The sequence below is a fragment of the Conger conger genome, chromosome 2 (genome assembly GCF_963514075.1).
Source record: "Conger conger chromosome 2, fConCon1.1, whole genome shotgun sequence".
Classification (NCBI taxonomy): Eukaryota; Metazoa; Chordata; class Actinopteri; order Anguilliformes; family Congridae; genus Conger; species Conger conger.
This window is the reverse complement of record NC_083761.1, coordinates 61,021,098-61,044,454: the sequence shown is the minus strand read 5'-3', so window position 1 is coordinate 61,044,454 and position 23,357 is coordinate 61,021,098. Positions and strand designations below refer to the sequence as shown.

At 44.2% G+C, this 23,357-nt stretch overlaps 2 protein-coding genes across 4 annotated transcripts in view; one reads left to right on the top strand and one right to left on the bottom strand.

The window, feature by feature from the left end:
• Window positions 1–181: 181 nt before the first annotated feature.
• LOC133122337 (nuclear distribution protein nudE homolog 1-like) lies at window positions 182–8,165 on the top strand. The gene is made up of 9 exons (XM_061232281.1): window positions 182–360; window positions 1,928–2,045; window positions 2,479–2,632; window positions 3,488–3,636; window positions 3,741–3,877; window positions 4,092–4,277; window positions 4,485–4,570; window positions 5,044–5,198; window positions 5,468–8,165. The coding sequence occupies exons 2-9, from the start codon at window positions 1,960–1,962 to the stop codon at window positions 5,559–5,561; spliced, it is 1,047 nt and encodes a 348-aa protein (XP_061088265.1). The 5' UTR covers window positions 182–360; window positions 1,928–1,959; the 3' UTR covers window positions 5,562–8,165.
• Window positions 8,166–8,260: 95 nt separating this feature from the next.
• myh11a (myosin, heavy chain 11a, smooth muscle) overlaps window positions 8,261–23,357 on the bottom strand; it is a 32,984-nt gene continuing 17,887 nt past the window's right edge. For 2 of the 3 annotated variants that reach the window (XM_061232277.1, XM_061232278.1), the window contains exons 8-41: window positions 23,245–23,343; window positions 22,829–22,972; window positions 22,318–22,413; window positions 22,087–22,205; window positions 21,697–21,849; window positions 21,364–21,537; window positions 20,758–20,931; window positions 20,486–20,600; window positions 19,887–20,080; window positions 19,572–19,693; window positions 19,311–19,380; window positions 19,022–19,182; window positions 18,758–18,866; window positions 18,470–18,601; window positions 18,168–18,374; window positions 17,889–18,026; window positions 17,683–17,806; window positions 17,348–17,519; window positions 16,732–16,944; window positions 16,361–16,505; window positions 16,041–16,247; window positions 15,827–15,931; window positions 15,563–15,715; window positions 13,961–14,209; window positions 13,642–13,854; window positions 13,240–13,452; window positions 12,924–13,085; window positions 12,701–12,829; window positions 12,492–12,580; window positions 12,276–12,399; window positions 11,950–12,158; window positions 11,694–11,802; window positions 11,346–11,518; window positions 8,261–9,808 (exon numbers count right to left, since the gene is read on the bottom strand). In XM_061232277.1, the coding sequence (XP_061088261.1) occupies window positions 9,670–9,808; window positions 11,346–11,518; window positions 11,694–11,802; window positions 11,950–12,158; window positions 12,276–12,399; window positions 12,492–12,580; window positions 12,701–12,829; window positions 12,924–13,085; window positions 13,240–13,452; window positions 13,642–13,854; window positions 13,961–14,209; window positions 15,563–15,715; window positions 15,827–15,931; window positions 16,041–16,247; window positions 16,361–16,505; window positions 16,732–16,944; window positions 17,348–17,519; window positions 17,683–17,806; window positions 17,889–18,026; window positions 18,168–18,374; window positions 18,470–18,601; window positions 18,758–18,866; window positions 19,022–19,182; window positions 19,311–19,380; window positions 19,572–19,693; window positions 19,887–20,080; window positions 20,486–20,600; window positions 20,758–20,931; window positions 21,364–21,537; window positions 21,697–21,849; window positions 22,087–22,205; window positions 22,318–22,413; window positions 22,829–22,972; window positions 23,245–23,343 (5,135 nt within the window). In that variant the 3' untranslated portion in view covers window positions 8,261–9,669. Of the gene's footprint in view, window positions 9,809–10,794; window positions 10,828–11,345; window positions 11,519–11,693; window positions 11,803–11,949; window positions 12,159–12,275; window positions 12,400–12,491; window positions 12,581–12,700; window positions 12,830–12,923; window positions 13,086–13,239; window positions 13,453–13,641; window positions 13,855–13,960; window positions 14,210–15,562; window positions 15,716–15,826; window positions 15,932–16,040; window positions 16,248–16,360; window positions 16,506–16,731; window positions 16,945–17,347; window positions 17,520–17,682; window positions 17,807–17,888; window positions 18,027–18,167; window positions 18,375–18,469; window positions 18,602–18,757; window positions 18,867–19,021; window positions 19,183–19,310; window positions 19,381–19,571; window positions 19,694–19,886; window positions 20,081–20,485; window positions 20,601–20,757; window positions 20,932–21,363; window positions 21,538–21,696; window positions 21,850–22,086; window positions 22,206–22,317; window positions 22,414–22,828; window positions 22,973–23,244; window positions 23,344–23,357 lie in introns of all 3 variants that reach the window. The other variant, XM_061232279.1, reaches the window with a different exon arrangement.

Here is a 23,357-nt window from a genome sequence, read left to right as displayed (position 1 = left end):
TGCAAATGTTAATTATTAGGACAAAACCATTTGAAACCCATGGGACCCTCTCCTCGAGTATTTTTATAAAGTAGACGACGTAATTCAATGGATAAATATTATTGGCCAATGCCCTCCTGGTTTGGGGTTTTGTCATTCACCGCCGACCAATCACGCACGGTAATTGGTAGGGTAGAACGGTTTGGATTTGAACGTTCTGAACAGACCACAGCTCCCTACTGTTTCACCCTGCGAAGTTCCATTTCTTCTTAGGAATAGCTTAGTTTCTTCATGACTTGTTAGCTAAATTACATATCATAAAAGTGGACTTAAACCAGTAACAGAAGACCAGCAAACCACCATCTTTGACACCTAGATTTGGTTAGTGCAACAACTCTATAGTGTTAGTTATCGTTATAAACTTGCAGGTTAGCTAATCTTAGCTAGCTAACTTGGGTGTGGAGTGTTGGAATTACTTGCATGGATACCCAACCTTAGCTGTGGCTTGACAAGTCAAATTATATAGTTTTATTGTTGTGGGCAGCATTAGCGTGTATAGCTATTTGTGTAAATCCTGATTTGTATAGGTAGCTTGTTATCCAGTGTTGTAAAAATAAAATCATCGGATTAACATTATCCGATGATATTATGCCAATTTAGACTAGCATCATACACATTGGCTTGCTAACAGTTAGTTAGCTCCTAAGTAGGCAGCTTCTTATTTCACTTAACGTTAGCTCTGTAAACTAGCTAGCAAGTATGTTTTTCTATTTGTGGCAGATTGTCTCCGCCATCTCCTCAGAGCAAGGACATTATTTTAGTTTGCTTTCGTTTGTGACAACACCAACTATGATGACGATGTAGGCTATTAAGACCTAACGTTATAGCTAGAGCTAGGTAACCATGCACTTAGCCACTGTAACGTTAGATTTACAGCTGATGCTAGGTCGACTAACTATCCACTACGATCCCCCACGGTCAGCATTTGCTAACTAAGGTTAACTGTCGATATGGATGTAACGTTAATTGTTACATTAGGCTAACGTTTGCTAGCCAGCTAACGTTAGCTGATAAGTCGTCGCTCGAATCTGTGACATAGCAAAATCCATTTGTTTACTATTTGCAATTGGCAAGATTTGTTTGGCTAAAGTCAGTGTGTCACGGTTCAATTTTATTTAACGTTAGAGATCTAACTGCGTAACGACCCGACGAAATGACAGATTGGTTTCTACCCACTAGCTAGCTAGCTAAGTTTAACTTAACCAAGCTTGGTGTGCCAAGACTGTCGACATTTTTGCATGCTAGCTACCTGTCTCAGTTCGATTAAATAAATGTAATTTGGCTAACGTGTTCAGCATCTTACCCTCGGTCAATGTTTATCACATTTGCACTGAATTTGCAATTCAATTAAATCAATTGTACAAGGTAACATTAGCTAGCTTACATTAGAAATAATTCAACGTGATTGTTATCCAGGCAGGGCCCGGCAGGTTGTTTACCATAGGAACGCCCCCCCCCCTTTTTGGGCTAGGTAACATCAGCTGACATTTCGAGGCGGTGTGGAAAGAATGACACCTATATTGTACGTTGTACGTAAAATCAACAGTCGACAGTTTTTGTTGTTTCAGGTGGTAGTAGTTTACCAGCGTCATTTACAATTGTACACGGGTATCAACAATTGTCAATGCGGACATATGGCTCTACTGTAGGTTTAAATATAGCTACGAAGAGCAGAAAATGGGAACACAATTAAATATTATTCCTGTGGGCCTATTATGAGCTGGTGGTTATGATGTACAGTAACACTGAGCTTCTTATTTTTACTGCTTTGGCCTTAGCAGACAACTATGTGTTTGTACCACAAATGAAAAATAGTCTTGCACAAAATGAGTGTGATATTGACTTGACATGGATGTGTGTCCTTATCAACTTTTTGTTTGTTTTTAAGGAACTGGAGGTTCTGAAGATTCCCGGTAAGATATGGGAGAACCCACATCATCAAACTTTTCTTCTATAGTGGAAGAGCTGAATTTCTGGAAGGAACTGGCTGCTAAACAGCAGCAGAGGTAAGCAAGTCTGGGTGATTCTTACTGTGTGGTAGGGGAATGAAATGCCTCTAAGGATAGTTACTGCCTCTGTATTGGTTGAGCCTAGTTTATTTTTGCATTCAGCGTCTTGGTAAATTACAGTGACTTCACATGTATTACAATCTATCTCTAATGATGACTACCATTGCACGAGGTAGGTGCAACAACTTATGATTTGCCTGGAGATTGAATCAACAAGCACAAGCCCAGATCAGCCTGTCACGTGTATAAAGTTAGTGAAAGACCTGTGCAACAGCTTGTTGCTGTACATTGCATGTTATTTAGCTGACGGATTTATCCAAAGCAAGCAGTTGAGCAGCAGTTTTGTGGGCAAAAACGTGTTGTTAATGAGAGAGGTCAGAGGAGATGAGCCAGACTGGTCAATGCGGACCCATACTGTGTGTGTGTGCAGTGCGGAGGCGGCCCAGGAGGAACTGCAGGAGTTCCAGCAGATGAGCCGTGACTATGAGGCTGAGCTGGAGGCAGAGCTGAAGCAGTGTGAGACTCGCAACCGAGAGCTCCTGTCCCAAAACAACCGCCTGCGCATGGAGCTGGAGACCTACAAGGTATGGCCCGCAGCACGAATGTGTCTAGTGCAAGTAGAACCAGCCCATGCGTAAGTACTAAACAGTGAATGTGTAGCTGACCATGGCAGATCTCAGTCTTCCTGCTTTATAGGGAGTTATTCATCTATCACTGGCAGATGGCTGCAGTGGGGTGTTTGTTGTCTGAGGTAGGCCTGGGATGAGGTGGGTAGAAGCATGTTGTGATGCTGTGTGTGGCAGCAGCATAGAGGCAGTTTGCCAGGCTGTGTGAGTGAGGTCAGTCCTCTATTACACGGTTCTCTCTCTCTCTCTCTCTCTCTCTCTCTCTCTCTCTCTCTCTCTCTCTCTCTCTCTCTCTCTCTCTCTCTCTCTCTCTCTCTCTCTCTCTCTCTCTCTCTCTCTCTCTCTCTCTCTCTCTCTCTCTCTCTCTCTCTCTCTCACGCGCGCACACACAATCGCCGATTCATCTCCACGACCGTCAACAGAGGGCCAGTTCAGAGCTGAGGAAGCAGCTGACTGTTATTTTTGTTCTGCTGTCTGGAGGGGAGCGTGAAGTAATGGGCCGAGTGAATGCCTTGTTGTGCTGGAAGTTTTGCTGTTCTGTGAAGGCTGAAGGCTTTGTCTGCATGCCAATACAATATGTATTTGAAGAGCACTACAAATGACTGGGAAATACTCAAATTGTTTTCTCAATTGCTGAAATGGGAAACTATGAAGGATGAAAAACTAGCTGAAGCATTTACATGGAAGTAAATGGCAGGTGCAGAATTTCTTCAGGCCAGGTATAAAGAAAATAAGAATGATGACTGGCTTATATATTATGCCAAAGTCTCGCTAGCAGTGTGTTTATTGGTGTGATTTTTGGACCCCTTTTAGGAGAAACTGGAGAACCAGCATTCAGAAGCTTTCAGACAGATTTCCACACTTGAGGGAGACTTGGCGGAGACCACCGCTGTCAAGGACCACCTACAGAAGTACATCAGAGAACTGGAGCAGTCCAACGATGACCTGGAGAGAGCCAAGAGGTCCGCTCCCGCTTCACTGCCTCTCTGGATATGAACATGGGAGTGAAGTGTTTTGGCTGAGCTGTTTTTGCATGCCTCTTTCTTTCTGTCTACCCTTAACTCAGGGCCACCATCATGTCCCTGGAGGACTTTGAGCTGAGAATGAACCACGTGATCGAGAGGAACGCCTTCCTGGAGAGTGAACTTGACGAGAAGGAGAACCTGCTGGAGTCTGTGCAGAGGCTGAAAGACGAAGCCAGAGGTGTGCGGGTGAAGGGGGCTGACGGGAAAGCAGTGCTGTGTGTGTCGGGGGGGGGGTTGAAGTTGGGGGGGTAATTGTTTGGTGCGTTTCATACGGAGTGAAAGGCGGCTTTGTGCCTGAGGCGGCGAGCAGAGATGTATGGGTTGTTGTTGAATGGCGGCTCTGTGTGCGGGACCTGACGGGAGCTGGCCTGTTGTTCCCGTCCGCGTGGCAGACCTGCGGCAGGAGCTGGCCGTGCAGCAGAAGGACCGCAAGCCATCCCTCGGGCCGGCCAAGGACGGCGACAAAACCCAGCCGCTGTCGCGACCCCCGTCTGGCCTCCGCTCCCTCCCGGCCACCCCCTCTGGACAGCGCGGCACGAACGGGGCCTTCTCTACCCCCCCGTCCTCATACCGCCGAGGTGAGACGCAGCACCGCCCGCCCCCAGCCACGCTGCGGCTAAACGTGTGACTTAGAGCTCAGCTACCAAGATAATTATTCACATTTGTGCTAGGTACTTACACTCTTGTTCTTGCTTACTGTGTAAAGCTAATGGCGCGTAATAAAGCCAGGGCAGACAGTGCAGTGGAAGACTGCAGAGTGCTAACTGCAGCGTGCTTGTGTTCAGGTGATGGTCTGACTGGAACCCCACTCACTACGTCTGCCAGAATCTCTGCCCTCAACATCGTGGGAGAGCTGCTGAGGAAAGTTGGGGTAAAGAGCAGCCTTGCCCGAACACCATTTATAAACATTTGGAGCATTTATGGACATTGACATCTTGCAGGGGGTGGGGTATATCATGAAGCAGGGTAACTGACTTTGCTGCATAAATACACAGTCAGTCCCGGAACCCTTCCAAAACTGGAACATGGACTGAAGTAATAGCAGTTACTTGGTGAACTTATCCAGCTAACACCGCAATCCTGCTTTGTGTTATGCCCCCCCTGGAATACAGGACAGTTTATTTTGTTTGCTGCTTTTTATTTTTATTTTGTGTTTATCCATCATGTGATGGTTGTGTAACCGTGCCTTGTGCCTGAACAGAGCCTCAATTGAGATGTCCTTGCACATGCTTGCATGCATGCGCATAACCTTTCCGGTAGATCTGGAGGCAATTCCCTTTGTCCTCTGGCAAGAGACTGAGTGTCTCATTCCATGTTGGCTTGCTCTGTTTTCTGTTGTTTTAGAACCTGGAGTCGAAGCTGGCCTCCTGTCGGGATTTTGTGTATGATCAGACACCAGGCCGAACAACCCTCACTGCTGCTCCAGGGACACCCACTATCCCACGGGATGGACCTGAAAACCACTCCAGCCCCAGCGGCCTGCCGCTGTTTGAGAAAGGGTGAGGGGGTCCTCCTATGTTCTGTTCTGTCAGAAGACTTTCCCTCCTTCTGCAGAAGCCAGGTTAAAGAACAAGGAATGTTCGATAGCATTTTCCTATCAATTTTGTACATAATTGACCATTGTGGCTATAGCATGTGTGCCTTTTCCTAGTTAAGCATTTTGTGTAGTGAGTTGTGTCTGGAGTAATAACAACTCACTTCCCATTGAGTTCATTTTAGCTCCGAAACATGCTCGTGAAGATTTAGCGGGACTCCGTTTCCCTTGCAGCTTGGTGAAGCGGTTGGAGTTTGCGCCAGCGTCTCCTAGCGTCGCCTCCTCGGCCCTCCCGTCTCCGCAGGGAGTGGTAAAGATCCTGCTGTGAGACCCCTCTCCCATTGCCCTCCACAGACTTGGCTGACCTAGCATCGCTTGAAGATGTCAATGCTGCATTCTTTCCTCTGCTGCACCACAATTCCTTTGCTTTTACCAAGTGCACAGACTTAGTTCCTCTTACCAGGCTACTGCAGGCCCAGTTCCGACAGTCCCCAGATGGACTCTACCGAGAAGCACTGAAATAGATAGCCCTGCAGTTAGACATCCAGTGGGAATGAATAAACAAGCTAACATTTCCTTGCTCTGAAATAATCCATTATCGTCACCTCCCTGTCCCTGGATCTAATGCCGGCTTGTCCTCCTTTGTGGGGATTAACCGTAGGGAGGAAGTGGAGCCTGTCAGTAGTTCTCATTTATCCGCTGCTGCCTTTTACAATGCATTGGAAGGCACCGTTCCTTTCTCCCGTGAGTTATGTTCTCTGTGGGCCCTGGCCTGAATGCTTTCAACTTAACAGTGCACTCTCTCTCTGTCTCTGTGAGCCGTCTTCAGCATGGTGAATGGGGGAAGCGGGCAGTTCTCTCTGGAGTCTCTTGCCAAGAAAAGCGTGAAGTGTGTGTGAGTGAGTGTGTCTGTGTGAGACTGACAATGCACAACCAATGGGAACAGTCCTGCTTTGGCTGAACATTGATCAGTGTGGCACAACCTGTAAACAAAACACTGGATATGTGCAAGACAAAAATAAGTTTGTATTTTTTTTGTTTTTTTATTTCTACTGTTTCTTGCGAAGTAAAAAAAAAAAATTGCAGAAATGGAGAAATTATATCAAGCTGATGTAGAACTTCATGCTTTTCGCACTCTTACCAGAGATGTTTATGCTAGTTTTAGAACATGTATGTTGACTTACTGTGATCTCAAGCTTTGCCACAGTTAACATGATATTGAGTCTGTGATGGCGAATGAGAGTTCTCAATTGACCTACTTGGGTCAATACAGGCTTGAACTTTTTTTAATGTATTTTTTTAATGAGGGCTCAAAGCTAATGCTCAATGCCAGCACTGGGCTTTGCACAAAACAACTTATATACCTGACTATGTAAAGTAATTAGACTGTGTTCAATACATGCCCGTGGTGTGATTACCCCATCTCTTTCTTTGCAAAGCTGAAAGGACATGTAAAACAGGATCTAAGCTTTCTCAACAAGCAGTGATGAAACAAAGCTCTTCACTGACACTTTGTGGAGCAGAAAGGAATATACCTAGTCAACACCAATATTGACTATGAAAAGCTCATCCAATGCAGATTTAACAGAATATGAAGAGATGTGACCAACTATCTAACCTAGCTCTGCACATTCATTGGTTTCTTAGTAAATTATATTTCTTAGTAAAAGAAAAAAAGAAGAAAAAAAAGATTTGGTTTATGGGATGATACATATTTTAGCAGAAGTGTTATAAATAACTTTGTTATTAATCTCTTGAAAACAAGTTTTTGCTGATGGTTCTGTAGCTGTAAGATATCACAGCTGGCGAATATGATTGGCAAATTGTCCACCTGTTTTTAGTGGCTTATGTGGATTTTGAATCTTGTGATTTTAAATAATCTTGTTCCCAGGCAAAGCTACCGGACCTGAAATAGTTTTCTTTGTAAAAAGACTGAATAGGCCACATCTGAAATTGAATTTACAGAATTATTAACCATTAAAGGAAAGCGCACAATGATTAGACACCGAGGCAATTTCCCTGAAATCAAGCCTTCTCACTATATTTGTGTGCGGGCACATGGTGTGCCTCCAGACACATATCTCAGAGGCGCGTTTGCGTTAAAGTGTAGTCTTTACAGGAGATTTGTGGTGCAGGTTTTGGAAACTACTGATTTTATGTCTTTGTGGGGCTGTGGAACAAAGAGAGTTTCTAATGTTGTGCTCTGAAGCTGGGGTTTACTAACATGGTTGGTGAATGTACAGAGGTTTATTTCAGCTTCCTGAATTAGGAGCACTGCAGCATATTTGGTATAGCACCTGCTTGCCTGGCTTCTCAGATGGAGAGAACAGGAATGTGAGGAGAGGTAGTTGTAGCAACCATGCTTTAGGGTAGTGATACATTTAGGAAAATCCATTTAAGAGCCAAAACATTTTTTCTCTCCCAGAAAAGATTTACCATTTCATATTTTTAAAATAAGGACATTTGAATTCTTCAGTGAAGGATAAAATGCATTTTATGTTAAAAATGGAGAATGATTAGGAAGGTACATTAAGTTGGATTAGTTTCTACTGTCCTTTTAGAATACTAATATAGAATGGGAGTTATGTTCAAGGAGTTGGCTGTATAGGCCTGATTGTTCCAGACTACAACTCAGGGGCAGATGCGATCTTTGCACTGTTAGCAAAATGCGCAAATAAACATCATAATACTAGAAGTACTAACTGGGGCAGGGCTATTTTTCTATGGATTATGCTGTTACTAGGAGGGCAACAGCTCATAATATGACTTAGGATATGCCTCAAAAAGAGTGTGTGAGTATGTGTGTGGTATCCACACCACAACACATTTGTAATCTGGGTTTTCTTGTACGGACCTGAGGTACGGTAAAATAGCTAAGGCAGTTTTGCTTTTTTGTATCCAAATGTGTACATTAAAGACATTCTTGAATGTGTGAGTTGTAGTTATTCATTTACCATGACATGTCTGGCTGTGGTGTGGTGGGGTATATCGATACATAGCTGAAGAAAAGGTACAGTAAGGCTTGGGTTGTGTGGACACACTTTATTTTACGTGCAGGTGATTCAACAAAACAACAGTTAAGTTTAAAAAAAAAAAAGAATGATAATTTGTGTGACCAGTGCATTGATTTGTGTTGTACAGAAAAATAGATAATTTATTTGTTATTTGTTTATTAAATATCTGAAAAAGGTCACATTAAATGAACATTTGCATTTGCAATAACATTTGATAATATTCCTGCTCTAAAGGGGAATTTTTGAGGGCCTTTTATAACTTTGTGTTAACTGAGATGTACTTGTTTTGCCTATTTGCATGAAGGCATGGGTTCCTAAAATGTGGTGCTTCATCCTAGAAAGTCTTTGGTGCATTCGTATACTTACCCAATGTGGATATTGCAGAATGTAAAAAAAAAAATCTATACATTTGGTGAAAAGCGAGTACAAAATGCACCGTGAAATGGCACAATCTTAATTGTTAACTGGACCAGGGCCAAAATTACCTGCTTTCAGACAAATGTGTAATATTTAGGATATCGCAGGGGTCTTTAATGGTAGTACTACTTTTAATAACCCAGATTCAATACCTGGGTTGGCTTCCCTGATTTAAAACGATAACCAAAAAGGAATCTTCAGTGGATATGTAGCACGAGTGTACAGGAAAGAAAAGATGATCTCTTGAAATGTCTTTTCGATAGTCTTCTGTACAGCATTACAATGTTGGCAGTTACAAAGCCAGACAGCAGCTATCCTAATGTTTCAGAAATGTATAGAAGATTGGTCTCCAATTACCTCAACCTTATATAATAATAATCAGAGAACTGAAATTCATAATTTGAAAGTAAATTTCATACGGGAACAAGACAAAACTTTAAATTAACACATTAATTTGATGGACAAAATGAAGAGCACATGCATGGCGTGGTTTGGAATACCCTTCTCCTTTCCAGACGTGTAGTATGGGAATGAGCTAGACAGCTTTGCCATTCGTTTCCACTGTTCTGGAACATTCTGTTTAACACTATTTCAAATCTCACCCTTTCCTTTCACTTTGATTTCTGACTGAGACGAAGTAAAACATCTATAGTTGTAGGCCTAAATGGGAAATGACAGCACTGTATCTGCCGAATGTGTGACAATTGCTGTGTAATCAATGATGAGCAAGTAGGAAACGTACTGTAATTTGAGGGTGCGGTGGAACAGTGCGTCACAGAACAGCAAATCAAACCTAAATTCCAAACACCCCAAAAGATTTTTTATAAGAATTGCTGGTAGAATGGCCTTTCTCCTAAAATGATGGTGCAATCCATTCGTGGTTAGCTTAAAGATTGACCCCTTTGGTTTGCAGTGAATTAAGTAGCCAATACTTTATTTGTTTTGACTGATAAGCAGATACGTCTGGGAATATATGGGGTAATTTGTTTTGATGCATGTGTTCATCTAATCAGCTTTGGTTCCATTGAAGTCCCCCTGTAAGTCCCCCTCTTCTTCAGAAGCGTCGGTGTTGTCCATAACTCCTCTCCTCCCTCCTCCTCCCATACGTCGCGGCGCGCTGCTGAAGGATGGCTCGTTTCCACGTCTGAAAATCCACAGATGTGCAGGTGAGGATGAGAGCAGTTAGACAGTGAGAGACCCGGTCTCTTCACACTAGTTCTGGAACATCACTTTTAACTACATGATCACAGCATGAAACCATGGCCCACTCAGAACAACGCCATCTGTCAAATGGAACTCATGGCCTTATTTCTAAGACTTTTAAAAGTGCCAGTTGCATTCCTAAGTACAATATTTCTAAATGTACATGAAGTGATGAGGCAGAAAATGGGTTCCACGTTTTGGGTTAGTACTTCAGAACAAAGGATGAAAGTTTTTAGGGCTTTTATAATAAAGCTACCTTTGTGAGTCAGCCAAAGTTTGATATGCATGTTCCCTTACCACTTACCTGACATCTTCATTCAAGGAGAACATCAATATTGCTCCCTGACTGACTCGTGAAGTACTCTTAATTTATTGCTTAAATAAAACCAGTTGGACTTCACTCCAGGTTTAGTGATATCAAACAACCTTATGCAATTATTTTTCACAAAAACTAAATCTTTCTTTGTGAAACAATTACATGTGTAACTGTGCTTCAAAAAGTGAGTACTGATTGCAAAACAGCAGCAAAATGAACTGCATTCAGCAGCCTAAATGCAGAACACTTCAGAGGTTGTTGCTTTTTCGGCAGACATGGTTAAGATCATTTTAATGCTGTTACTGGCAGCCAAGTTATCTTAGTCACTCATTTGACTCCCAGCACAGGGAAATGAGTTTGGTTTAGGGCACTAAACCAGGCTCTCAGAATAGAGGGAAACATGGTCACACAGTGGAAGCTGCACATAAGTGCACAACTGGAAGCATTTCACACTTCACTGCATGAAATTTCTGCTCCGATGGCCTTAGTTTGGTCCTATGATCCATTAACCATATTTCACTCTTACAGGCAGAAGCATGAGAGAAGTAGACGGTGATAAGTGAAGGGGAAAATAGGTGTTATAATGAGGCAGCTTCTGAAGGCAGAGGTACCTGCTAAATCACTGCGTGGTGTCCTGATTGCCTCTGAAATAAAGACAGACAGGCCTTGGTTTCTCTCGTCAGAATCCAGCCTAGGCCAGTGCTGGGCAGACAGGCTAATTAAGAAAAAACCCTCACAGACACCCACACACTCGCGACCACCCCTTTTCTCTCAGGACTGAATCATGCCATCTTGTACCATATTTTATAAACAAGGATGGGGAAAAGAAAACTTTAGAGGACTTATTTATTTTTTCTGCAGTGCTGTATCATATATCTCTGCTGATGGGGAAACTAGAGGAAGGTGTGATTTTTTTCAATGGATTTTTCCTAAGGTATGAAGACATGAGACAGTCCAACATTTAAATCTGAGTTTAAGATGGGGGTCTTCCCAAAGATAAAGTGAAGTAGAAGAAATAATTATAACAGAAAAACCGAACCGGGTCCCATTCACATCCACCTGAGAGGAATATAATTGGTGTGTTATATGTAGAACATACCAATGCCAGGACATTGGGATGGTGGAGGGACAGCAGAAGATGGCATATGGCATATGGTCCTACCTGAGTTTACTCTTGAGGGAGTTGACCTCTCGGCTCATTGCATCATTGGCCTCCGTTGCCTCGTCCAGCTCCCTCTGCAGCTTTCTGCGAGCAGCCGTGATGCGCTGGGACTCCTCCTCAGCCTCCTCCAGTTGCCTCTTCAGTTGTTTCACCCGTGCGGTGCCCTTGTCAGCCTATGGGGTGGTACAGTAGTGTCACTTATTCTGTAGGCCTCAGGGTAGGTAGCAAAATGAGTCTCTCCTCCGTTCAATAGCTCCAAATATAGCTACATTCTATTTTTGTATATTCACAGGAATAGCTTCACTGTATGTGCCTATGTGTGCTGAGGTAATGGATAGCTTACAGTACCTGGTCCTTGTATTGCTCTGATTGCTTCCGCTCATCCTCAACCTGGATCAGCAAGTCCTTCAGTTTCTTGTCCTTCTGCCGCAAGTTCTTGGCTGAGGCCTGTTTCTCCCTAAGCATAACCACATTATAGGTGTGATAAACACTTCAAGTTGTAGCTATGCTGGGTATGAAACCTCACACATATCTTTCTGAAGTTCATAAAGCTTGGTCAACAGGAATGACACAGAGTGCTTACTCCCTGATGGCTGCTCGTTACCTGCTCTCTTGCTCCAGCTGCTCCTCCAGCTGCTGCACCTTGGCCTCCAAGGCAGAGATGGAGGACTTGAACTTGGATTTGACCTGGTTCTCCATTTCCTGGAGCTTGGCCTTCAGGTCCTTGTTCTGCCTTTCCATTTGCTGCCGTGCGCTCTCATTCTTTTGAGATGTGGTGCGCTCTGCCTGTAGCTCATTGTTGAGCTGATCCACCTGATTTAGAGAACAATGAGGTGAGCACCTTAAGAGGTTGTGGTGAATTCCACCAAATTCTGCACCCCTACACAGTTACCTCTGGAGGTGCACACAACCAGTGTTTCTGTTTGTTACCTGCTGTGAACTCTTTCTCAGTCTGTCATTAAGGATTTCCATGTTGCTCTGTTCCTCCTCCAGCTCCTCCTCCAGCTGGGTGATTTTAGCCTCCAGACGCCGCTTCTCATCGGACAGCGCAGACCTATATGAATGTTGCAGTGTCACACTCTTATTGCACCTGTTAGACATAAACCCCTCAATCTTCTCTTTACTCCCTCCTCCTCTAACACTCACTTTCCAGAGGCGTTGCTGCTCAGCTCATCGGACAGCTCGTCCCTCTCAGCCTCTGCTTGCTTGCGTGCCCTTTCCGCTGCAGCCAAATCCTATGAGTAGAGCCAAAGAATGGTTAGCTTGGGCTATGCGTGTGTGCTGATTTCATGATCGCGTGTGTGCTGATTTCATGATCAATGAATGAAAAGTGATTATAAGGTGTAATTCAGCACCTCCTGCAGCTGCATAAGTTCTGCTTCGAGACTCTTGGCCTTCCTTTCAGTCTCCTTGGCAGTGGACAGCACGTCTTCCCTGGCTGTGCGGGCATCCTCCAGTTCTCTCTGGAAGTCCTTCATCTGGGCCTGTGGGATGCAAGTCAGTTGAGCTTAATGAGGGAAACAAACAGCATAGCCATACTTAGGACCAGTTATTTCTGTGCATCTAAACTCAGCCCACCTGGATCTTGCGCAGCTGTTTGATGGCCTCATCTCGGCCCTTGTTAGACGTTTCAATTTGACCCTCCAGGTCCTTGATGTCTCCCTCTAGCTTCTTCTTGGCGGCAGACACTGTTGCTCTCTGCTTGCGTTCATCTTCCAGCTCAGTCTCCAGCTCACGTACCTGAAAAGGACACACACAGGGACTCTCATACCACCTGCTCATTCATATGTGCGATGTCTTACATGACTTTCAATGGAAAGGCAGTGATTTAATGAATGTGAGAATACATGGATGTACATATGACATATCAGCAAATAGGATGGAGCTTCTATACCTGTTTGATCAGTTGCCTCTTCTTCTCCTCACCCTGCTCATCTCTGCCCTGCAGGTCTCTTTCGAACTGGGCTTTGAGAGCCTGCATGTTGACCTCCAGGCGTAGCTTGGCATCCTCAGCCGCCTGCAGCTCATCCTCCAGCTCCTCCAGCTGTGTTTTCATCTCCTCTACCTGGGCGTCCAGTCCACGCTTTGATTTCTCCAGCTCATGCACCTGCCAAGAGAGAGCACAAGCTTTAATGTGGGATCCTTAGCAATAGCTTGTTCAATGGTGGCACTAATCACACTCTTTGACATTATCAGAGAAGAGACTGAGAATAAAGATACAATACAATTACTACAATTACTGCTTTATTTTATACTTAGTATAAAAAGCAGAAATTGAAAAAAGGTGATTGCTCACACTCTTGCCGACGTCATCCTTGGAGCTGACCAGGTCCTCCATTTCTGTGCGCAGGGCCTTGTTGACCCTCTCCAGCTCCTCACGGGAATCCTGAGCTTCCTCTAATGCCCTTGCCAAAGAGAGGGCCTTTGTCTCTTTCTCCCGAGCCTCGGCCTCCGCACGGTCACGCTCATCTGCAAACTTGTTGGAGATGCTCTTCTCCTCTGCAAGCATCTGCCAGCCACAGACGGTGAGAAATAGACCAGTCAGAATAAGGTAATCTTTGGGTGTTTTCTCTCTAATAATTTTCATCAAATCCAAGTAAAATATGAATGCTCACCTGGTCAAACTTCTTCTGCTTCTTTTCCAAGTTGGACACCAACTGCCTCTGGTTGTCCAGGTCCATCATCAGGTCCTCTAGCTCCTGCTGCAGACGGTTCTTCGTCTTCTCCATCTTGTCGTAGGCTGAGGCCTTCTCATCAAACTGCGTGTTGGCTGCTTCCAGGTCCCGCTGCAGCCGCTTTTTGCTCTCCTCCAGTAGCTCCACATTGCTGGAAAACTCCTCCAACTTCTTCTTGTAGTCTGACAGCTGGTGTCATGGAAGGACAAGACGCAGAAATGTAAGTAGTAGGCCAAAGAGAAAAAGTAGCTGGCCGGGGGGATTCAGATGATGTAGCTAAAATATCATAGTTTTTCATGCACACCACATTTTATGGCTTAGAGGGCTTTTAGAAAGACCACGACTGGTGGTCGCGCTAGCAGGGCAACATCCGACCTATTTCACATCCGACCAAAAAATTCCAAAAGTAAGCTAATGAAAAAAAGAACCTCCGGAGGAAAGTGCATTTTCTTCTACATAACTAGGTACAGAGTGGACAGCACAATTTTTTGAAATGGTATCTGATCTCCAGCAACACACTATTATTTCTTGTGGGAGCTGGTTTAATGGTATGGGTAGCAGTTAGCCCATGTTTGTTGAATGAAACTATTATTTTTTAGTATATTGATGAGTTGCAAAAAAGTTATATTTCATACATAGGTAATGTTGGATACGGTTTATATGAACTCCTCCAATGCACAATTGCCTAGCTTCACCACCTTTCTATGCTAGACATATAGAATAATATATATCACTAACGTTATGACTTATGTTTAGCCCCTGTAGTCTCTGATGTTATCGACAGATTTCCGTGCACAAAATCGGATCTTAATAAATTAATTGATCTAGGATATCTATATCTTACATTTACGTTAGGTAAGTGATCTATAACTTTTCTTTACAAAGCCCGTCATTGTCTGCTATCCGGTTCCGGGATCTGCCTTCCTTTTTAGGAAGTCGCTGTCCGCTCTAAGCCTGTTTATGAAATTGTGAAATTGACGTTTTATTGCAAGGCTATATTCTCATTAATATCAATGTTAATTGAGATCACATTACCCGAAGTCAGTAAACTGTTCAAGAATGTATCAGAGTAGCCAATTGTAAAGTTAGCTACCATGAAATGGAAGATGATATAAGATGTTAGGCCTACTAGTGAACCTTAGGGATTGTGTAGCCTATGATATGGTTTACTTTATTCTTCTAATGTTGCAACTATTTTACTGTTGTGGGGAGTTTACTAACCGGGTAAACGCTGATAGAACTTAATGTGTTATCTAGCAAGCTAATATGTGAAATATGTGCAAGAGGGCACATAAATTAACCTGACATTGAAACATGAAGCTAGCACATGTGACAAAGCAGTTGGCAGCGGACAATATTATTGGGCAACTGGTTTTATAATTACAGATACCATTTTATATATTTAAAGATATAATGATGTTTTAGAGAGCTGGCCAGCTACGTGTGAGTAGTCGACCATTTAGCTGGCGTGTGGGGAACACTCTGATCCCATATCTGTTCATTCAGGCTCCTGCCCGTTTTCATGCCCAGTGAGAGGCTAACCTGCACATTGAGGGTGGAGACATGTTTCTCCACATTCCTCTTTGCCTCCATCTCCTCCTCCAGCTGCTCCTGCAGCCCATTGCGATCATCCTCCATCTGGCGCAGGCGTGTTGAAAAGCTCAGCTTCTGCCTTGTCTCCTCTGCAAGCAGCTCCTGGGAAGACAAATGAGATAACTTCCATTGAGGAGCATATATGAAACAGCTGTCATTGTGCACTTCGGAAATGTGTTGTACAGAACTACAGGTAAAAGGCTGTTCCTGTACCTGTGTGTCCTGGACCTGAGAGCTCAAGCTGGCCACGTCTTTGCTCAGTTTGATATTCTTGCCCTCTGCTTCATTGAGAAGGTTGGTTACACTGTCCAGTTCCACCTGTGAGGATTGAAGTAGGTTTTTAATACTGTGCAACCATTACCATCATTTTCTTGTGAATGACAGTGGCACTTCTGTCCTGCCAGTGTAAATCTGAGGGGGCGCTTACAGTGATTTTGCAGACGCGGTCTCCCAGTTCAGCTTTCTGCCTCTCGCTGTCATTGAAGCGTGACTGCAGCTCTGTCAGCTGCCCCTCCACCTTCTTCCTCTTGTGCTCCAGCTCCTGTTTGGCCTGGGTTAGAGAGCGAACCTCTACGCTCAGCTCCGACGACTCCTTCTCCAGAGCCTGCTTGGCTTTCTCCAAGTTAGACTTCACCTGCAGGTGAAAAACTCACCTCAACACCTCAGAATTCACACTGCACATGAAACTGCCTTTACACGAAAATATACTGCAGCAGAGATTTGTGCTTCACCGGTGACGGCTAGTACCCGTTTGGATTGCTCCAGTTGCTCGGTGAGTTCTTCCACAACCTGCGTGTGTTTCTGCCTCATCTCCTGCACCTGTGCCTCGTGTGTGCGCCCTTCTTCGTCCATGGCCCTTTTCAGCAGGGTCACTTCCTGCTCTCGTTTCGCCCTGTACCAGGGTTACAGTGCATGCATTTTAACAACTCTGTAATGCCATTCTGCAGAATTAGTTAGAAAACCGGGTTCTTATTGTGCATAACTCAGCATTGATGCAAATATGCACCCTGATGCATGACCAAACCATGCTTGTGTCATCTTTTCATGTGTTTAAGGCTCTGAACATGACAAACCGATATAACAAGGATGGCTGCTGGACTGTTTAGAGGTGTCCTTACCGGAGCTCCTGCTGGGTGGCAGTGCTGTCCAGAGTGTCCTCTAGCTCAGATTTCAGTGCCTCCAGCTCCTCTCCCAGGTCACGTTTGGTCTTCTCAGCCTTATTGCGGGCAGCACGCTCAGAGTCCAGGTCTTCCTGCAGGTCAGAGATGTGTCCCTCCAGCTCCCGGATCTTCTTCAGGGCATTGTTCTTCTGGGCCATCTCATCCTCCAGTCTGCCATAAAACAGCCACCAATTCAGTCATGCAGGCAGGTGGCACTGGGTTTGAGTCATTAAAATCCACCACAGCAATGCATTCTCAACCAGTTTGGAAAAGCAATTAATCAAGGTATTTCTGAACACCAAACAAACTAATTGGACAAATGTAGAAAAAAAACAAGAAAAAAAAATCTTTCCTGAATTACTACACATTCATTTTATACATATTTTTTTATTTTACCTTTTGATAATTTTAAGGAATTGCAAATGAAAGATCTTACTTAGATTACTTGCCTCAGGTTGTTTTAACATGAGAAATAGGTGGAGAAGTAAACATAATGGTAATGCTTTGTGAATATCCCCAGTGTTTGGTGAAGATTGTGGCAGCTAAAACGCCAAACGTTGCATCAGGGACATACCTTGCCAATGCAGCTTGCAGCTCCTCTTCCTTCCTGGCCAGCTGTGCCTTCAGGTCGGCAATCTGGGCTTGCAGATCAGCAATTTGCTCCTGGAGATCATTGGACTCTGCCTCTAACTTCCGTTTGGCCTTGTCTAGCTCCTGACGGCTTTTCTCCTCCTTCTTCAAACGCACTGCATTCATAACAAGTGTTCACAGATCATTTGTCATTAATGTTGGAAAAAATTAAAATGCAGATACAGCCACATGCCCGATGAATGATGACAGCTGTGATTTAGGAATGTATAAGGATTAAGCTCGATTTAAATTTTTGAAAATATATAGGGCCAGACTAACCCTCAAGCTCTGATATCATGGACTCATGTTTGTTCTTCAGCTTAGTCAGGTTCTTGGATTTCTCTTCTTCCTCAGCCAAGTTGGAGCTGTAGTCTGCTATCCTCTCCTCCATTAGCTTCCTCTCCTAAAATCAACAGAAGGTCTCTTGTTATTTTAAGAAATAACACAATCTCTGCATGTGAAAACAGCGGGAGTCTCATATTTACCTTGAGCAGCTTGTTGTTCTGGTCCTCTATCACCAGGATGTCATCCTCCAGTTTCTTGATCTTGCCCTCAGCTGTCACCTTCTCCAGCTGCAGCTTCTGACGGGCATCCTCCTCTTCCTCCAAATGCTCCTCCAGGTCCTGGGAACACCAGAGCAAATGGTGAACATGCAAAGGATTCTGTGTTCTGTAAAAGGTGCAATATCAGCCATACATCGTATCAACCATAATTAAAATGCCTGCTTCTTTTTTTTGCTGTGAATGCACATGATGTGATCACACCTGGATCTGCTGCTGCATTTTCTTCCTTTCCACTTGCATGGCTTGACCACGGTCCTCTTCCTCCTCCAGCCGTGCCTCCATCTCATGCAAGATCTCCTCCAGTTCCTGCTTCTTGGCAGCCAGACGCACCCTCATCTCCTCAGCCTCGGCATACAGCTCTGTCTCTGCCTGCAGCTGCTCCTGCAGTTGGTTCCTCTCGTCCGTCAGCTGAGCACAGGTAGAAAGAACCCGTATGTGAGGCAGACTGAAGATGAAAAATGCTTCCCCCAACTGGATTCATGACACTGGTCATTTGCCCTGACCTGTGTGTGCTTCAGGGTGATCTCCTTTAGCTCTACTTCAGTTTTCTGGGCTTGTTCTTTCGCCTTCACCAGCTCGTCGTCCTTCAGGCTCATTTCCTCTTCCTGTCGTGTCACTTGCAGCAGGGGCTTGACCTGAAAGGCAATATTGGGACATTCATTACTTCAATAATTTGAGGTAAAAAAACAAAAAACAAAAAAAATAAACTGTTGTGGGCACAGGACTTGGTTCAAAATTTGTTCCGGGGCTCACATTGCATTAAGTACCTCTGCAGAGCTCTATCCTCTCACCTTTGTGAATAGCCTCCACCACTGCCAGATGCGCAGTTTGAGGTATGCAGCACAGTTCCTCTGGATCACCTTCATAGCCATCAACTGCTGCTGCCTCTTGGCAAATGCCCTGTAAACAGAAGTGATGGTTGGCTGTAGCGGAGCACACTTGAACGTGGATTAGTTTATAAAAGGCAATGTTCTCCAATCCTAATACTAACATCATATTTCTTTTCTACATAATGGAGCATGCCCACTATGTAGCACTGGGATGGACAGACTCACTTTCTGGCCAAGAAGCCTCTGGCCTGGGACTGGAAGGCAATGATAATGACAGTGATCTTGAGGTCCCGCTCCTCCTCCAGGTGGGCCAGCACACCAGTGCGGAAGAAGATCTTGCTCTGACCGATGCGGTAGAGATTAGGGTCCAGATCCAGGTGTTTGATCTGCAGGCAGGATGATTTGGGAGGAATTAACTGTGACTTTGGAAAATCATTGGAACACACTTCTGAAAAAGCAGAAACAATCTTCAAATGTAATACTTTGATTTGATTGATTAGTGGATTTTCCTTACCATCAGGCAGCAAGCTTGCTTGCCATCCATGAAACCTTTAGGAATTGCACTTGCAGCCAAGATCTCATAACTAGGATACAAAGACAGACATTGAGCGAAAAATGTTACATGTCTTGGATACTCCCCTAAATGTTAAGATATTAGGGATACAGACATCCTATTGACATCCAAAAAAACATTGGACACTCATTGTGCTGCACTAAAATACACTGTTTATTACTCAAGGTGTTGTGGCAGTGGCAGCTGTGGCAAGTAGCTCACCGCTGACGGAACTCCTGGAAGACGATGCGGTTGGGGAACCCTTGTCGGCAGATTCGGATTCCCTCCAGCACACCATTGCACCGCAGCTGCTCCAAAACCAGGTTAGCATCCAACTTTCCTGCCTGAAGACATTGCAACCAGACTATCACACTTCATGTGTTATGTTACTGCATTGCATTTTACTGCAAATGATGATAAATAACTGTGTATTGAGAAATCAGAGCAGCTGTGGCTAAACTCTACAGGTTTGAGCTTTTTGGGCACTGAATGGTTGCCAATATAGTAGTATTCACTGCAGACTGTGCGAGTGCATACCCTCTTCTCGTGGTTGGGGATGATGCACCGCACAAAGTTGGGCTGTGTGTTATGCAGCGTAGTCATCAGCTTGGCCAAGGACTCCTTGTAGAGCTGGCCGACTGTGCGAAACATGCCCTTCTTGGTCTTGGAGGAACTGGGCATGGAGCTATCTGACATCTTGGCGATGGTGTCTAGCCCCACCACACGGTCCGCTGAGGGATAGGGGGATAAACAATATAGTTACAGCTTCCACCATCTCCTTAACAGCTACAAAGGTACAACTGCACTTATCCAACACAGATTTCCAATGTCATGCATTTACAAGACAAAATAAATGCAACAATGTATTAGACAGTCAAACTTTCAAGATATATTTCATCTTACAATGTGCATTTACTTATCCTCCCTATCTCTTTCTCCCTCTCCTAAACATGGTCTGAGCATAACTGTATTCAATGACAGACTAATAACTAAACTCCCACTGTAGCTTCAAATCAATGTAATTATATAATGCGTTTATATTTGTACAATAACCCTATCTGATTTCTCTAATTCTCTTCTCAAACCTTCCAAAATACAATACAATAATTAGGCTTAATCTTAGTTTAAATGCTTACCATCTTTCCAGAGATCTTGCACAAAAATGCTCACTGAATTATTGAGTAGTGCTGTCACATTGTCATTGAGTGGGTCCATGTTCTTAGTCAGCCAAGCGAAAGCATTGTAATCCACCTAAAAGATGCACAAAAGTTCAACAACAAATATACTTTCTGCGAAAAATGGCTTGCTCTATTGAATCTTTTTGCAGTCTATCATATTACATTTAGAAAAAGGACAGACTTATTTCTGTACTGTACTGTGGAAATACAATTCTGCACCTCTTCCTTACCCTGCCAGCATAGTGGAACACTGAGAACTCTGTCTTGTCTTTTAGTTGCTTGGGTTTTGCAAACTTGGAGTGGTTGTTCTGGGTATTCACAAGCTTCTCGACAAAGGAGACATCCGTGGCTTTGGGAAACCAGCATTCCTCATCCAGCAGGGCCAGGATGCCTGGAGGGTTATTCTGCAGGGAGAACATGACACATGAAAATACAATATCAAGACCGTAATACAGGGTACGCATGCATACACAAACAGATTCAGTACAAATGCAATGATGGACAATTTCATTAGGAGGTCTGCAGCGACATGGCTCAGGCAGTAAGAGCAGTCGTCTGGCAGTCGGAGGGTTGCCGGTTCGATCCCCTGCCCAAGCTGTGTCGAAGTGTCCCTGAGCAAGACACCTAACCCCTAAATGCTCCTGACGAGCTGGTCGGCGCCTTGCATGTCAGCCAATCGCCGTTGGTGTGTGAGTGTGTGTATGAATGGGTGAATGAGAAGCATCAATTGTACAGCGCTTTGGATAAAGGTGCTATATAAATGCCAACCATTTACCATTTACCATTTACATTCACACATACATGTCCAGATTGAGAGGTAGGACTGGTAGACTTACCGGCCTCTCAATGAGCTCAATACAGGGCTGCAGGTCCAGCCCAAAGTCAATGAAGTTCCACTCAATGCCCTCCCTCTGGTACTCCTCTTGCTCCAGGATGAACATGGTGTGGTTGAAGAGCTGCTGCAGCTTCTCGTTGGTGTAGTTGATGCACAGCTGCTCAAAGGAATTATCCTGTGGACAAATTGAAACATTAGGACAACACTCCACAGAAATGAGTGGCCTTCTCAAATAAAATAAATGAAATCAAGTGAGGTTTATTCTTAAGATTTATGTTTCAGGTAGAGATTAAGGTATGCATGTCCCTGGGTTGTGGCAGAATAAGCTTCTCACCTCAAAGATCTCAAAGCCAGCAATGTCCAAAATTCCCAAAAAGGAAGCTCCTTGGCGTTTGGTCTTGTCCAGAGCCTTGTTGACGCGACCGAGTATCCAGCGGAATAGCCGCTCGTACATGGCCTTGGCCAGGGCCTCTACAGCAAAATCAGCCTGCAAGGTAAAGAGGAGCACTGGATTATGACTTTCTCACAACAATGATAGTTTTAGTTTAGATTTTTAGTTCCCTATGAGCATTTAGATATAAGGCATAACAAAACATTATTAGAAACCCACTTCAAAATTGTATTTTCTCTCATAATGATGCATCATCTATCACATATAGTCCTGCATATTGTTGAGATGTGTAGAATATTAATGTATGAAAGGTCTTTGTGAACTTGGCTGTACCTGTTCTTTTGTCTGAGCCTTCTGTACCAGTTCCCTGCCCACTTTGATGCGTGGGGTTAGTATGGCCCGGGTGAAGTCTGTCACGTTGATGCCCTGCAGGTGACATACTTTCTGGGCCGCTGGAAGTTGAATACAGAACAATGAGCAGTCAGAGAACACAGAGTTATAGCGTTTTTTTTTTCTACAAAATAAGCAGTGGGTCCCAGCATGTGTGGCCTTGCCATCTTTCACCTGTATTGTCAGGCATGGTGGCCTGTTCCTGATTCCTTTCCTTCTTGAATTCAATGTTTCCCAGCTGCAGCACTGTGGAGACCACCTTCAGGATACCTAAAAAACATTAGCAAGCTTATCACCCTGTGGGCCAGCAGGGGGCCCTTTGGCCTAAGCATTAAAAACCAAAGGCTCGGTCTAGTGATGGGGAGGCGCTGTAAGAGATACTGTCTTTTGGATGAGACATTAAGCCAAGATCCTGCCTCCATTGTGATCATTAAATATGCTTTGGCACTTGAAGAAAAGAAGTAGAAGTAGTTTTCCAGTGTCTTGGTGTGGAGAATATTTGTGTAATGGCCGGTGGTTGGTTGGAGTTGGTTGATTGAACCCCCCCCCCTTCAGTCAAAGTGCATTGAAACAGCTATGCTGAGGAAAAACCCAGAGACTCAACCCGTACAACACCAAGGAATCTCTATGAAATGGCTATGAAACCAACAATGGCGTGAATGCGTCACTCAGACAGATGTCTTACCTGTCCTCTCCTCCTCAGTGAAACCCATGATATCCATGGCCTCCATTGTCTCATCATACATCTCATCATCCTGCTGTCCTGGAAGCTGGACATGTCCAGCCACCAGGAAACGGTAGTTGCCGAAGCCCTCCAGCAACAGCTCCTCTGCATGAGACAACAATGGAATCTTTATTGTGTGTGTGTGTGTGAATTTAATTTGTGGACTGACAGTTTTATCTGAAGCAAATGGCAGGGGATCAGCTTGCATTTACTAATAGGCTCCTTCCTTGACATAGTATCATGATCAATTTAGAAGCCAGTCAAAATAAACATTCTGAACAGCAAACTCTGATGACAAGTGAGAAATAAATTGGACTAAGGCACCATTAAATGGAGTTCACTCATGGACACACGTAAGTATTTAATGCACTCTTTACCACGCAGTTTCCCTTTAGATCCAGCCACCATATAATAAAAGATGTGAAAGGCCCTCTCAGTCTTGGCCTGTCTGATACAGCGGGACTTCTCTAGCAGGTCTGAAGTCGTGAAG